Source organism: Stenella coeruleoalba (assembly GCF_951394435.1).
Source record: "Stenella coeruleoalba genome assembly, chromosome: 11".
Lineage (NCBI taxonomy): Eukaryota > Metazoa > Chordata > Mammalia > Artiodactyla > Delphinidae > Stenella > Stenella coeruleoalba.
In genome coordinates, this window is record NC_137157.1 from 61,912,799 (window position 1) to 61,928,349 (window position 15,551).

The 15,551-nt window shown below is 38.8% G+C and overlaps 1 protein-coding gene and 1 long non-coding RNA gene across 4 annotated transcripts in view; one reads left to right on the forward strand and one right to left on the reverse strand.

Moving 5' to 3' along the window:
- Nucleotides 1–10,123, forward strand: part of TFCP2 (transcription factor CP2) — a 51,160-nt gene extending 41,037 nt beyond the window's left edge. For 2 of the 3 annotated variants that reach the window (XM_079938469.1, XM_079938468.1), the window contains 9 exons: nt 165–275; nt 1,165–1,253; nt 1,995–2,043; nt 2,428–2,521; nt 3,455–3,545; nt 5,664–5,788; nt 6,229–6,371; nt 8,235–8,286; nt 8,702–10,123. In XM_079938469.1, coding sequence (XP_079794595.1) covers nt 165–275; nt 1,165–1,253; nt 1,995–2,043; nt 2,428–2,521; nt 3,455–3,545; nt 5,664–5,788; nt 6,229–6,371; nt 8,235–8,286; nt 8,702–8,739 — 792 coding nt within the window. In that variant the 3' untranslated portion in view covers nt 8,740–10,123. The remainder of the gene's footprint in view (nt 1–164; nt 276–1,164; nt 1,254–1,994; nt 2,044–2,427; nt 2,522–3,454; nt 3,546–5,663; nt 5,789–6,228; nt 6,372–8,234; nt 8,287–8,701) is intronic. The other variant, XM_079938470.1, reaches the window with a different exon arrangement.
- LOC307194959 lies at nt 3,567–15,490 on the reverse strand. Its single transcript, XR_013830678.1, has 5 exons — nt 15,353–15,490; nt 15,011–15,145; nt 14,254–14,351; nt 5,628–5,798; nt 3,567–3,811 (listed from the first exon to the last, which is right to left on the reverse strand). It is a non-coding gene; the product is annotated as an uncharacterized lncRNA (long non-coding RNA).
- Between the last annotated feature and the right edge of the window lie 61 nt (nt 15,491–15,551).

Consider the following 15,551-nt stretch of genomic DNA (forward strand, 5'->3'; position numbering starts at 1 on the left):
TTTAAATATCCTATTTTCAGACTTAGATGTAATGATGGATCTTGTCTTTACCTCATTGTACATACCTTTTTGTTTCACATGTGACTATTTTAAGTTCGTAGAAGTAATATTGTTGAGTCGAAGGGTGAGTATGTGAGTTTGAAACAAAATATTTCTCATTTTAGCCCAAAGGTGCAGACAGAAAACAAAAAACAGATAGGGAGAAAATGGAGAAACGAACGCCTCATGAGAAGGAGAAATATCAACCTTCCTATGAGACAACTATACTCACAGAGGTAAAAGGATTTCTTTTGGTGACAATTTCAATCAGTACTTTTTACTCTTAAAAGAAAAATACAATTATTTTGCGATACACAGTTGACCCTTGAACAACACAGGTTTGAACTGCATGGGTTCATTTATACATAGATTTTTTTTCCCACTAAATATGTACTACCGTACTACATGGTTTGCAGTTCATTGAATCCAAGGATGCAGATACAAAGGGCTGACTGTCAAGTTATACCCGGATTTTTGACTGTGGAGGGGGAGACGGTGCTCCTAATACCTGCGTTGTTCAAGGGTCAACTGTATACATATATCATTATGTTGTATACCTAAAACTAATATAATGTTCATGTCAATTATATTTCAATTTAAAAAAAAAGAAACATCACTTCCAGTCTGGTCAAAACTTACTTGTCCTCTTAGTTGTGAGGGCCTCTGAGGAATTAAGATTTACTAATCAAGATGTGCTATTCGACAAATGAACTTATCTACAAAACAGAAATAGAGTTACAAATGTAGAAAACAAACTTTACGGTTACCAGGGGGTAAGCTGGGGGAAGGATAAATTGGGAGACTGGGATTGACATATACACACTACTGTGTAAAAAACAGATAACTAATAAGGACATACTGTATAGCACAGGGAACTCTACTCAGTATTCTGTAATGGCCTATATGGGAAAAGAATCTTAAAAAGAGTGGATATATGTATATGTATAACTGATTCACTTTGCTGTATACCTGAAACTAATACAACATTGTAAATCAACTATACTCCAATAAAATTAAAAAAAAAAAAAGATGTGCCATTTGAGTAACAGTAGTACATCTTTGTGGAATTTTGACACAGAAAGAGTCAAATGTACTTTCTGTGTCTAAGTTGTCCTTTGTTTTTAGTGTTCTCCATGGCCCGAGATCACATATGTCAATAATTCCCCATCACCTGGCTTCAACAGTTCCCATAACAGTTTTTCTCTTGGGGAAGGGTAAGTCTGGGAAATCGGCTTGTGTTTGTCCTAAATATGTATTCTTTCGTTATGTCTCCATAAACAAAATCTTTCCAAATCAATAAGACCTTCTATTTGGTCAGTCTTTGATGGACTTATATATTAACTGAGGTTTGGGTTATCTTCAAAAGAGACTGAAAGAGTTTTTATGTAGCCTTTTTCCCCCTGTATTATTTATTTATTTTATTTTATTTCGTTTGTTTTGGCCACGCCACAAGGCTTATGGGATTTAGTTTTTCATTGCCCTTACGGCCCTCGGCAGTGAGAGCGCAGAGTCCTAACCTCTGGACCTGCAGGGAATTCCCTTTTCCCCACTATTAGGAAACAGCATTTATGGTCAGTTTTTAGTGATTCAGGGAATGAATTTTCTGTGTTTTTCCCTTCTCCCTCTTACTGCTTCTCTTAAAGTTATTTCACTTCCTGATCAGAGTGGTCGTTGGGAATTGAAACACAGTTGTGCAAACAGTAAAATCTGTTTGGTTACTTATTAAGAATGATCCCAACACCTAATTATTATGAATCTTTGATAATTGGGGGAAGAAGGTGAAGATGAGCTAAAATAATAGATAATAGAAGTATTGGATCCAAGAGTAGGAATGTTTTATGAGATAGCACAGATTCCCTTAAATCTCTAGCTTAAGACTTACGATGATGAAGAATGAGGCGATGAGCCCTAGTGTGTGTCATGAACTCATCCTTTCATTTTAAATGTTTCTTTAGAAATGGTTCACCAAACCACCAGCCAGAGCCACCCCCTCCAGTCACAGATGTAAGTCTAAAGTTATATAAATGTCAGTTATTATAGTCTAATAGTCTGATGTCTAATAATACTTTGGTGACTGTGTGATTCAGTAGAAATGCCCAACTTTTAGGGAGTATTATTCATTCACTAAGCAAACATTTATTGAATTTTGGCCTGAACCAGATACTGTGCTGTATTTAAGGAACTTTCAGTCTAGTGGGGAAGATAAGGATGGAATTCCATGGATATCTTGCATGGTTAGAGAAAGAAGACTGATGTATAAACAACTTCCAAGCAAACTCAGCCTGTCTGAATGTGGGTGTATTTGGCTGTTGTTACCTAATGATGTAACATTTACCTTTTTAAAGTTGAGTCTATTTAGTTACCAAAAAAATGCTTTCCCTCTTTCAGAACCTCTTGCCAACAACCACACCTCAGGAGGCTCAGCAGTGGTTGCATCGAAACCGTTTTTCCACATTCACAAGGCTTTTTACAAACTTCTCAGGTTAAATTTGCTTGTCCTTTTGTTTTCCCCAGCATGGGATTTCCTTTACATTCCAGGGCCTCCTGGTATCCCTGTGTTGTTTTGTGTGTAGAGGGGGGAGATCTTAATGCATTTTTCTGATTAAATGAATTTCATTGAACCCTTCAGACTTTCTCACCAGCTGCAGCTGTGCTGTGAAATGCTCAAAAAAGAAAGACCTCTTAGTTTAAACTCATTTTAATTTTAAAATATTTATTCTATATAATACTTTAAAATATATTATCCATAAAATATTTTATCAAGGAGCATTGCAGGTAGTCGGAAATTTTCCCCTTGCTATCACTATATTATGTTCTCTTTGCACATTCCACTCTTATTTAGCACCTTCTGTGTACCAGGTATGGTAGGAATACACAAATGGATAAGGCATATTTCCTGATCAGTCACCATCTAGTATCAAAGAAAACCCAAATCAAAATAAAACCCTGAAAAAGGTAAACAAATAGTTGTAATGCAATAGATAAGTGTAAGGCTCTGGAGTTTGGGAACATGTGTGATGTGTGATGCGTGAGGTAAATCTTGAGGGCTGAGGAAGAGTCTGGTGGTCAGACAGTGGAAGGAACATGTGTGATGTGTGATGTGTGAGGTAAATCTTGAGGGCTGAGGAAGAATCTGGTGGTCAGACAGTGGAAGGATATTTCAGGCAGGAGGAACAACTTGCTCATTAGGCGTGATCAGCATGATGAAAGCATAGGGTTAAATGAATAAGTTAATTGGGTGGGAATTGAGGTGAGAGAGGATGCAGGGGCCAGGTCATGGAGGGCCTTATATGCCATGCAAGAGATTATGACTGTAGCATACTAGTAATGAGGTGTCGTTGTAACACAGTCCATTTTAAGTCATTAACAAGGAGAATCTTTGCCGTTTTCACCCATTTTCTTATATTTATTCCAGGGGCAGATTTATTGAAGCTAACTAGAGATGATGTGATTCAAATCTGTGGCCCTGCAGATGGAATCAGACTTTTTAATGCATTGAAAGGCCGGTATGTAATTAGTGGTAAAATATCAGTGGGGCTGGATTTCAAATGGATTTGGATTCAGGGACTCTTCGCAATACTTTTTGTACAGCTAAATACATCTTGTCGAAACATTCTTTTTGAATGCCAGCTATGTGCCAAATAAAGATGAAAAATATCTTTTCCTGTACTTGATCCAAGGAGGTCCTCATGATATTCCATTTTTCATTCAGTTAAATATCCGTTGTCCCTGTTATGAGCCATTAGGCTTTGGTGATACATTGATGAGCTTTCTGATGGGGAGAGAGAGAAAGATTATAAACTATAAGTATTTTGAATAGTGATAAGTATTTTGAAGGAAAACAAAACAAACAAACAAAAATAAGGTGGTTTCCTACAGAGTACAGAATATAGTCAGGAAAGACCTCTCTGAGGAGGGGGCATTTAAACTGAGTTATGAGAAGGATGGAAGCTTTGGAGTCATGAGGGAAGAACATTCTATGCAGAAGAAACAGTGGGTGCAAAGGTCCTGAACTCAGTTTTACTAAAGAAGAGATTATTCTTAAGTTTGGGTAGGAATTGCTTAAGTGTCTGCTTACAAATATTACATGTAATACAGAGGAACTTCTAGTCTCTGTTTGGGATTTACAGTTTACAATAGGAAGTAGTAATATTGATGGAAAAAACATACAGGTCAGTGCCATAGAACCAAATCAGTGACTAAATAATGAAACAGATTGTGAAGTATTTGTGTTTGTGTATATTACAAGAGATAATTGAATCAAGTTGGAAACTTTTTTTAAAAAATAAATTTATTTATTAATTTTGGCTGTGTTGGGTCTTCGTTTCTGTGCGAGGGCTTTCTCTAGTTGCGGCGAGCAGGGGCCACTCTTCATCGCGGTGCGCGGGCCTCTCACTGTCACGGCCTTCTCTTGTTGCGGAGCACAGGCTCCAGACGCGCAGGCTCAGCAGTTGTGGCTCACGGGCCTAGTTGCTCCGTGGCATGTGGGATCTTCCCAGACCAGGGCTCGAACCCGTGTTCCCTGCATTGGCAGGCAGATTCTCAACCACTGCGCCACCAGGGAGGCCCAAGTTGGAAACTTTTAAGGAAAGAGGTGAAATTCAAAGGGTTGATGACTGGGAGGAAAAGAATGGATCTTTCATTTTTAAAAGTATTACCTACAGAGGAGCTTCCCTGGTGGTGCAGTGGTTGAGAATCAGCCTGCCAATGCAGGGGACACGGGTTTGAGCCCTGGTCTGGGAAGATCCCACATGCTGCGGAGCAGCTAAGCTCGTGTGCCACAATTACTGAGCCTGTGCTCTAGAGCCCGTGAGCCACAACTACTGAGCCCGCGTGCCGCAACTACTGAAGCCCGCGTGCCTAGAGCCCATGCTCCGCAATGAGAAGCCACCACAATGAGAAACCCGCACACTGCAACGAAGAGTAGCCCATGCTCACCGCAACTGGAGAAAGCCCGCGCGCAGCAGTGAAAACCCAACACAGCCAAAAATAAATAAATTTATTTAAAAAAAAAAGTATTACCTACAGAGCATTTAGAAATAGGAAGGAATAAGATGCTCAGAGCAAGAGGTAATTCAATATTGTTGTCTAAGAAGAAAGAACAGAAAGAAGGCTAAAGACGCTTAGGAGAAGATAATGAGGGAAATAAGATTTTCTAGTTTATCCTGTTGGTACTTTTAAGTATCAATAGAAGGTATGTCTTGAACTGACCCACAAAACAGTGGCTCACACATTTTGAATCTTTCTAACCTTTACATCAAAGGTTACAAACTCAAATGACTACAGAGACCACATGTAAATGAGTGACAGTCAAGTCTGGGGGGTACTGAAGAATGCATGCACCACGCAAGTAGAACAGCTGATTGGGTGTTTTGTAAGAATGGGGGCCTTGGATCACCAGATCTGATTTTTCAAGGAAAACCAGAGGTTTATATGAGGGCTTCTGTTGGAATGAATTCAGTTAAAACGCGCGCATGCACGCGTGCGCGCGCGCGCGCGCGCACGCACACACACACACACACACACACACACACGCCAGTGGGGAGCTAAAATGTAGACACACAAGTTCTTCCTTAAAATGTGCTCACCATGAAAGAGTAACAGCTTTCTTTTTTCCTCCTTAGGATGGTGCGCCCAAGGCTAACCATTTACGTTTGTCAGGAATCCTTGCAGCTGAGGGAGCAGCAGCAACAGCAGCAGCAACAGCAGCAGAAGCATGAGGATGGAGACTCAAATGGTACTTTCTTCGGTAGGTCGTTCTGCACAGGCCAGGACAGATATGAAGAAAAATGAAGAGATGACTTATGAGCATGTGTGATGGGAATTTATCAAACAGCAGATTCAGCATTTGCTAGAAGGAATGGTAATTGCTAATGTTTATTGAGTTCCTAATATATTATGCCAGGCACTATTCTCAGCACGTTTACATGTTTTAATTTTTACAACCGGTGTTTCCTCTTTGCAGTAGAGTTTATTGTTCTTGCCAACATTTCGATGAGGAAGATGAGGCTTAGGGATGTTAAGTAACTTGCCCCAGGTCACACACAGCTAGCGAGTGGTTGAGCTGGCATTTCAATTCAGGCAGTCTGCCTCTGAGTCCTTCAGGAAAGTGGGCATTCCTAGTGATCAGATTACATTTAAGACCAGAGACACTCTGTACTGACTGCCTTTGCTTTCTCCTTTTTGCAGTTTACCATGCCATCTACCTAGAAGAACTGACAGCTGTTGAACTGACAGAAAAAATCGCTCAGCTTTTCAGCATTTCCCCTTGCCAGATCAGCCAGATCTACAAGCAGGGGCCCACAGGAATCCATGTGCTCATTAGTGACGAGGTAGATTTTCAGCACAGCTGAATCACCAGACGACAGTGATTTGTCTGGGCAGATGACAGGAGCAGGAACCATTCTACTGGGGCAGAGTGCTCTGTTTTCTAAGACGAGGTTTTCAAATGTTTTTGTTTGCTTACCTCCTACAATGATGTTTTAAAACTGTGTATCCCCTTGCACGTTTTTAGGTTGACTTAAAATTTTTTGTTTTAAGTTTAAATAGTTGCAAAAGATGTCATTTCTGGGCATATTATATGACATTTAAAAATGAAGTGATTACTTCACTACTCTAGCTATATTCCGTGTAACCTAAATACAAGAGTAATTTAATACTGTCCTCTGTTTAAAAAAATACATGAATATACTTTTTTAACAGAATTTTTATATCATTTCTCTGCTTCGTTAAACTCATATTTTCATTCACTTCCCCCACAGAATTTCATCTTACCATAACCTACCTTTATGCTTGAATATCTTTTATTAATTATCCTACCATATTTCTTTAAAACAAAAATTTGCTTCAATAAAAGTAAAAAAATCTCTTCTGAATAGAATTATCACCATAATTATACAATGGATTAAAATAACATAAATGTATTATATGTTTTGATAAGTAATTATTAAACATTAAGAAAAAATTTATTAATGCATTAGTGCATCTAGGGAGTTCCCTGGTAGCCTAGTGGTTAGGATTCTCAGCTTTCAGTGCCAGGGCCTGGGGGTTCAATCCCCGGTCAGGGAACTGAGATCCTGCAAGCCGTACGGTGTGGCCAAAAATAAATAAATAAAATAAAATACAATAAAAGTGTGTCTATTAATGAGATGGATGAGATTACTCGATTCCTTACCCTCCCTCCCACAGACAATTAATTCATCGATAGATACATACTGCCTATTGATTGCTAGAATGAAATAGAGTTCAGCATCAATTCCATCCATTTTTTTTCCCCTAGATATAAGTGCTGTGGAATCTGTTCCATATAAATTGATAGACAGGAATGGATGGAGTTTGCTGTAACAGCATTGCTGGATTTTTTTTTTTTAACTTCTGAGTTATGTGCCAAAAATTGCATAGTGATATTATCAAAAATTATTTTGAATCATCTGTCATTTGACAATTTGTGATTAGATCACTTCAATTCTGGTGAAAGGAAAGAATTGAAAATAAGACTTTATTACCCAGTCATTTGCGTTTCCGTTTGCAATTACACTTCTGCATCCTGGGGGCTTTTATACTCCAGGGCAGTGCATCTTCATAGGATTTCAGGAAGGTGAAACTCTTGCCTTTATTTTATAAAATGGGAAAAGGTAGTTTGAGAAGGGAAGTGGGAAAGGAAAACTGAAGAGGTTCTCAGATGGTTTTAGGAAAGAACAGATATGGAAGTTTAATTCCTCCCATATGGGCCTATCTGTATCTGTGTGCCCCTTGGAAAGTCTTGGGGTTAGCCCAAGAAAATGCACACTCGAATTTTAAGAAAGCAGTTTTAGAATGCTTAGCTTTGAAAGCTTTTGAAAACTAAATAGGAGAGAAAACAAAACAAAGGATTATTCTTCACTTACATCTAGTATAATAAACACACAGGCAAAATAAATATAGCAGGGCTTCCCTGGTGGCGCGGTGGTTGGGAGTCCGCCTGCCGATGCAGGGGACGCGGGTTCGTGCCCCGGTCCGGGAGGGTCCCACATGCCGCGGAGCGGCTGGGCCCGTGAGCCATGGCCGCTGGGCCTGCGCGTCTGGAGCCTGTGCTCCGCAACCGGAGAGGCCACAGCAGTGAGAGGCCCGCATACCGCAAAAAAAAATAAATAAATAAAAAATAAATATAGCAAACCAAGGTTTTAATAATCAGCAAAACTTCTTGCTTTTTTCAGATGATACAGAACTTTCAGGAAGAAGCCTGTTTTATTCTGGACACAATGAAAGGTAATGAAGTAGTAAGGCAAATGCCTTTCTCGAAGGAGTTTGAGGGTTTTTTTAATAGTACTTTGAGGAGAGAGGGAAAGTATTAACTGCCGTATTTGAGGTAAAGAAAGTGACATTATTAGAGATTGTTCCTTTTTATGAATTGGCTTCTTGCCATTATTAGAGTAGACAGTGTAACTGATGACTTCCTGCCATCTTCTTCCACCTTCCATGGACAAAGGATGAAACGGAGGCATGCTGTTCTTATAATGCATGTTTATTACAAGTATTCTGTGATAATTAAGTATACTGCCCTCTGTCCTTCTGTTTTTTCTTTCTCTAAAGAACCTTACCACATATATTTTTCTCCTGCTGTGTTTTAGAGGTAACTAAAGATTATTCTTTTTTCTTTTTTCTTTTTTTTTTTTTTTTACAGCAGAAACCAATGATAGCTATCATATCATACTGAAGTAGGTGTGGGGCATTCCGTCCTCAGTGGCTGCTGCTGCTTTCGCCTATGGGAACTCCCCTCTCGAAGGGGGTCTTGCAAATGGAGCTCTGAAGGGCTGCAAGAACCTGACCCATCTGACTGTGTCCAGGCCTTGGAGGCAGAATCCCAGGCATCTGTTGGCCCAGGCTCTTAGGGCACCCACAGATTACTGCCCAACATGCATTTCTGCAACGATTTCTTATTTAAAATTTCTGGACCCTATTGTTGTTGAATATCAATAGAAAACTCCACATCATTTAGGGTGTGTGTAGGGCATAATGATGATGAGAATTGTGTGATGTTTAATGGAAAGATGTTAAATTTTGTGATATGGAGCCATGTAATTTTTTTTTCTAACATAAAAGCAAACATCTATATTCATAAGACTAGATCCTCAACCTTTTTTGCCCCTGAAAAACCTCATTAAAGAGAAATATGGAGAAAGAAGAAAATTCTTCTTTTGATTCCCCTGTAATTCTATGACTAATAGTAATTTTAGGTAACATTTATTGCACATTTAGTTGTGTGAGGCAGTGTGATAAATTCTTTAAATAGATTACCTTGTTTAAATCCTCTTAATAGCCCTATATGAAGTAGGTAATAATGATCCCTAATTGAAGATGAGGAAATGGAGACAGAGTGGCCGAGGAGCTTGCTGAGTAACAGGCAGCTAGCAGCTAGTGACACTGAAATGCAAACCCAGGCCGTCTGGCTCTTATTAACAGCCATCCGTGACTGCCACCCTTGCAGTCCTCTGTGCTTGCCACCGTTTCCTACTGTGGCTCTTCTGGTGAATTGGATCTAACACTGAGCGAGAACTGAGGAATTAACACCAAAAGGGACAAACCACACCTAAATAATGATGAACAAATCAAGACCTACAAAAAAATGAAAACATAGACACTTTCAAAGCATCATCAGTTACCAGATTCACAGAATTTGAGGTGGTGAAAACTAGGGATTATCTGTAACTCCCCAAATTCACTGTTCTTGAATGACCTTCTCAAACTATTAATGAGTTAGACTAACCTCTGCTTTCTCTTTCCCCTCTCTGCATCTTCTCTTGGTATAGAAAGTTCTTTTACTCATGTAGCGTTCTTTTATATAAGCTTTACAAGAAATTCATTCCCATCCTGTTTGCATTCTTACCATATACTTTAGTTCTTCCTGATTGTGATTGTGTGCTCTTGTGTGTGTGCATGTGTAAGACTATGGGTCTTTTTTCACATGTAAAGTTTTATCCAGAAATCCCTCTACGTGTTATGCTGAGGTGAAAAATGATAATGTTCAAAAGATTCTGTATTGGATTTGAATCTGTGTGTGTGTGTATTTTTAAAGCATTTGATAAAGTTTAAATGTTTTTATACAGAGATTTTCGTTCATTAAAATCCACCTTCAACATGGTCTGTTTTCTTTTGGTTTGAAAGAAATTGAAAATTTTGAAACCAGAAAATTAAGTCAAATGACTTGTTTAAAATCGACCTGGACAACTTGACATATTAGGCCAAAATACTTTTTTAGTGACTGATTACCAGATGTCCCCATTCTGGGGGGACATTTCTAATTGTATTATGTTCATAGGACTGGTTCTCAGCTCGGGGAAGTCAGCTCTCTCCCCAGCAGGCTGCTGTTTTTTATTTTTATTTATTTATTTATTCCAGTTCTTTCTGAATGTTAGGCTGGGAGGGTTGGACTTTTACGGTCCCTTCTAAATCTGCATCTGTGACTCTTGTTTACTGTAAATGATACACAGAATTCTATTAATATATTTACTATAAATTTACACTTACTAATTTTTACTTGGAGATAGAGGGTTTTTTAAGAGTAGTTTTCAAATTTATATAGAAATGAATTTATGGAAGTTTGTAATCATAGATCCTCAGATTAACTAGAAAATCTCTTGGGCTTTCTTTAGCTTCAAACAAATATTTATAGTGCTAATGCCATATAATTGGTAAGAATTGGTGTAGTGATAGAACACTGTAATTACTCAACTTGCTTTAAAAAATTGCATTTGTTCACTATTGATCCTTGCAGTTAAATGAAAATTTTAAACTAGCTTTTTCATGATGAAAGTAATACACAAAGTGATAAATTCAAATAAAGAAAGGTATAACTTATCTCCTTGTCCCACTCTATAGAGGTAGCCATTGCAAAAAAGTTTCTCTCTTTCACACACACACACACACACACACACACACACACACACACACACACACACACACACACACACACACCAGATGGGCTCATGTAGTACTAATGATCTGCACTTTTCTTTTTATGTTTAATATATCCTGAACATCTTTCTATGTTAGGATTTATAGTTTGACATCATTCTTTTGGGGAAAAAAATGGCGATTCCTTACGGATGCCATTTAGGTTAAGCCCATTTAAACATGTATTCTCCTAAGTTTTTTGCGTGTATCTCTAAGATATATTCCTAAAAGTAAAATTTGCTGGATTTTACCTCTTTAAATAACCATGCGATGGTTGATACTTAAAATAAAGGAGATGGTTTAATGTTTCCATTAGGGTGAGGGTATATGAGAAGGAGAATGGTTAGATTTTAGGCCCTCCTGAGAAGTGGAGTAGCATCCTGTTTAACTTAGTATTGTCTGTACTGTTTCCTTGAAGTATAATAGGTTCCATCTAGAAGAATCTATTGTGTAAAGACTTGATAGTTAAAAGGGAGTCATTGGGAAGTAAAAGGGTCACTGCAGAACTCTTAAGGACTGAATACCAGTCACTACGTAAAATGTGGCTATTAAGTAATAAGATTGTCCAATATTATGCCCCAATAATAAGAATGTTTGCCCAAATATATGATTTATTTAAGATGCCACTTAAAGGGAGGGGAAATGGGGGTGGTCATCTTGTCTGGAAAGAGATTACAGTACGACAGATACAAGACAAGTAAGTAGAGTCTGAAAGACCTGAGGTGGTGAGGTTCTCTTGAGGGGACAGACGTGATTCCTGGAAGTCAGGCACTGTCAGGCACTGGGTACGCTGTGAGGGGCAGGGCATGATCTCACCACTGTGAGTTGGAGGAGCATGGCAAGTGAAGAAGGCTTGACATAATGAGCCTCGCCATTTCTCATTTAGGCCTAATGAAAGAGTGTTCTGAAAACCCTTTGTATCTCCAAGTCTCCTGAGAATGTCTTTCATATAGGGTTGCTGCAGACATTTGGGCTATCTTCAAACTACCGTGAAGGATTGACTGAAGCTTCAGCATTCAGTTTTGAAAGTAACACAAATTTCAGGTGCAAATATTTGAAAACAAGACCGAGTTTCTCCTCCTTCGCTGAAGCTTTTTTCTCTGGCCAATACCTAACAATTCCAGATAACTTGGAACCAGAGAGCTGCAGTTGAGCCTTTTTATCATTTTTCTGAATCTTTAGTTGTCTTACTTGGCCATGGATGGTTCCCCTATGGGAATTTGATCTGTTATGGCCTCTGCTGCTCTGTTATGAGAACTCCCAAGTCTCAGCAGGAATGGCACAAATGCCCCACCTAGCTGCATCTTTTTATATACTAGTTCGTATAAAGTAATCCTGCTTCATTCTTCTGCTTCTCCTAAAAATGCTCTGTTTTCTTAGTCATGAGCTAAAGCTTTTCCTGCTAGAATATTTATTTTTAGTTTGTGATTAAATTATTGTTTCATTATACAAACTCCAAGACTTAAATAAGGAAGAAAGATGCCCTATGTGATGTGAGGTTAATGCCATCAGCACTTGTTTTCTGTTTTGTTAATACTTTATTTCTCCTCTATGCTTCTTTAATGACTTTGTATTTTGCCTTTGACCTTGAACTTCCATCTATTTCTACTTCCTTCTTTTTTCCGCATCTTTCCTCTTCACTTCCAGATCTCCTCTGTATTGTTCCTTATGAATTCTGGCCTGTTCAACAAATTAATTTGGAAATTGCAACGAAGTCTAGCATTTGCATTCTCAAATTCAGAGATTTAAAAGTTGTATATGAATTAAATTTTTCAGTTGGATTAAAGTCAATTTTATAAAGGAACTTGCTATTTAAAAAACACTATTGTATTATTGTATTGTACTATTTTGTATTATATGGGATCTTTTGGGACATGAGTAATAACCAGTTTATCTTGTAAATCTGTGTTTTCATATATTTGCATAAGATGAGATACACATTCCTCATTTTAATCACTACAGATTCCTGTTTTCTTCCTTTTTTTTTGGCTGTGCTGTGTGGCTTGTGGGATCTTAGTTCCCCGACCAGGAATTGAACCCAGCCCCTTGGCAGTGAGAGCACGGAGTCCTAACCACTGGACCGCCAGGGAATCCCCTCTTTCTGAGTTCTAATGTCTAATTTTTCATTTAAGGGTTTAGTTAATATCTTTCCCTAGACATCTTTATAACTTTACTTCAGACTTTCATTCACCTTTTTTAAGCTTATTAAGCTTGACCTCTCTAAACTCACCCTTGCACTCTACCCCCTCAAACCTGTTTGTTATTTTGCTTTTTTAATAGGGTTTTTGTGTGTGTTATGCACATATATAGATAAATTTGTGTGTCTTTTTTTGAAACCTTCCTTGATAAAACACACAGCTTCTTCGATTTTTTGTGCTCTGAAATTGCTGTGGCCCCGTCTTTTTCCCAGATTTGCTCTATTGATCTCTTTCGGTTAGTGTGGAATTAGTCACAAAGAGGTGCCTGTCTCTCTAGATCTGGATTCTAATTAAATGTAAATTAGTAAAGTAACATACAACTTCAGGGCTAAATCTACGAATTCCCTATCAGAAAAACAAATACAATGGCTTAGATTTTTAAAAAAATTTTTTTAAATATTTATTTATTTTTTGGCTGCATCGGGTCTTAGTTGTGGCAGGTGGGATCTTTCATTGCGGCGTGTGGGCTCTTCCTTGCAGTGCACAGGCTTCTCTCTAGTTGTGGCATGCAGGCTCATTAGTTGTGGCATGCAGGTTTAGCTGCCCCACGGCACGAGGGATCTTAGTTCCCTGACCAGGGATCGAACCCATGTCCCCTGCATTGGCAGGGGGATTCTTAACCACTGGACCACCAGGGAAGTACATGCAATGGCTTAGATTTTACTTAACTCTTTTTCTCTAAGAAGCTCAGCACATAGTATCCTCTGATCTATTCATTTTCAACCTCCCTGGAGAGTGTACTCTTTATCTTTTGTTTGGTAAAGAGTAGTTGATGCAGTACATACTTTGGTGTCAGATAAGCCACTGTTCAAATCCCAGATCTTGCTCTTCCTGGATGTGACCTTGGACAATATAATCTCTTAAACCTTAACCTTCTCATCTTAAAAAGGAGATAATGCTTAATTCATAGGGTTGTTAGGGAGATTACAAAGGATAATGAGTATAAAGCAGTTTTATTTTGTACGTAATATACTTATTCAGTTGCTTAATAAGTTTAGGATACTATTGACTACAAGATCACCTTTACATGTAGACAAGACTGCAAGACAGACGTATAAACACTGCCCAGGACATAAAATCTGACCTTTGGTTTTCATCTTCATCTGTTCTTGATCATCTGTCTTTTCTTCCTACTTGACTTTTTTGTCCCTAAAACACACCCATGCATGAATTATGCATGGTCTGGAACAAAGCAGTCACATTTAGAATTAGATGTCCATTGTTATAATTTACATATTAATAATATTAGCATTTCTTTTCACTTTTCCTTGTATCTTCTGTTCTACTGCACTTAAGCTTAACTTACCTAGTGATTCTATCAAGACAATGAAATATGGTGAATAAGTGACTCTGTGATAAGTAGTTGGGATGTTTGTAAGTCCAGATGATCTTTTTGACTGATCTAGAGATTACTGCCAAATTGGATTCTGCTGTCTCCTCAAAGGATGTGCCTAACTTTGCTTTGGCTGTCTTCTAGTTTGGTGTCATTAACCAACAAAGCTTGGACATTGAGGCTGATGGTACTCTTACAGATTTCTATGACTGCTCAAATTCTAGATGTGTAGGCATATGAAACACTTTTAGCCTACCCAGCATGGCCTTTAGGCTGCTTTTTTTGTTACTCAGCCCGCTGATTCTACAGAGTCTGGGGTCTTCTCTTCCTTTTTGATTTCTGTGTGGCCAGGAAAAACACATTGCACTGCGTTGCGAACATTTTATACTACTAACTATTTAATCTCCACAAAACCCTATGAGATACATACTTTTATCCCCATTTTGCAGATGAGGAAGCCAAGGCACGGGGAAGTAAGGGGCGAACTGGCACCATTATAATAACTTACCTAGTGATGCTATCAAGACAATGAAATATGGTGAATAAGAGACTCTAGACGTAACAACTTCTGATTTCTGAGTCTTTTTCCCGTTTTGAAAATGGATTGCACAGTTGTGAAGATCAGAAGTCATGTAAGAAATTTCTGGAAGGAAAACAATCCATCAATACATACTGAGATTACTCTGCATTGCTTGTATTTTCTTTATACCTTGGGCAGGCTGCAGCACGTCATGCTGCTTAAGACTTAGATCCCCTGAGCAAGGATAAGGGGGATTAAGTTCCTTAGGCATGGGAGTGTGGGCCTGGCGAAAGGAAAAGGGGAATTATAGAAGACAATTTGTTTAGTCACCGAAGATCTGTAGCTGAGGGTCTCCGCTTTTCCTCTTCAAAAGGCTGCTGTGGCGTCAACTCGCTTGCTTTCCCAGGGTCCGCTGCTGCGGACTCACAGCCTCCTGAGCCTGTTTGCGGGCGAGTTTCGGCTTTGCGCTGGTAGCCGCCTCCAACTCCCGGCATGCCGCTGGGCGTGGGGCCGGCACGTAGACTCCATT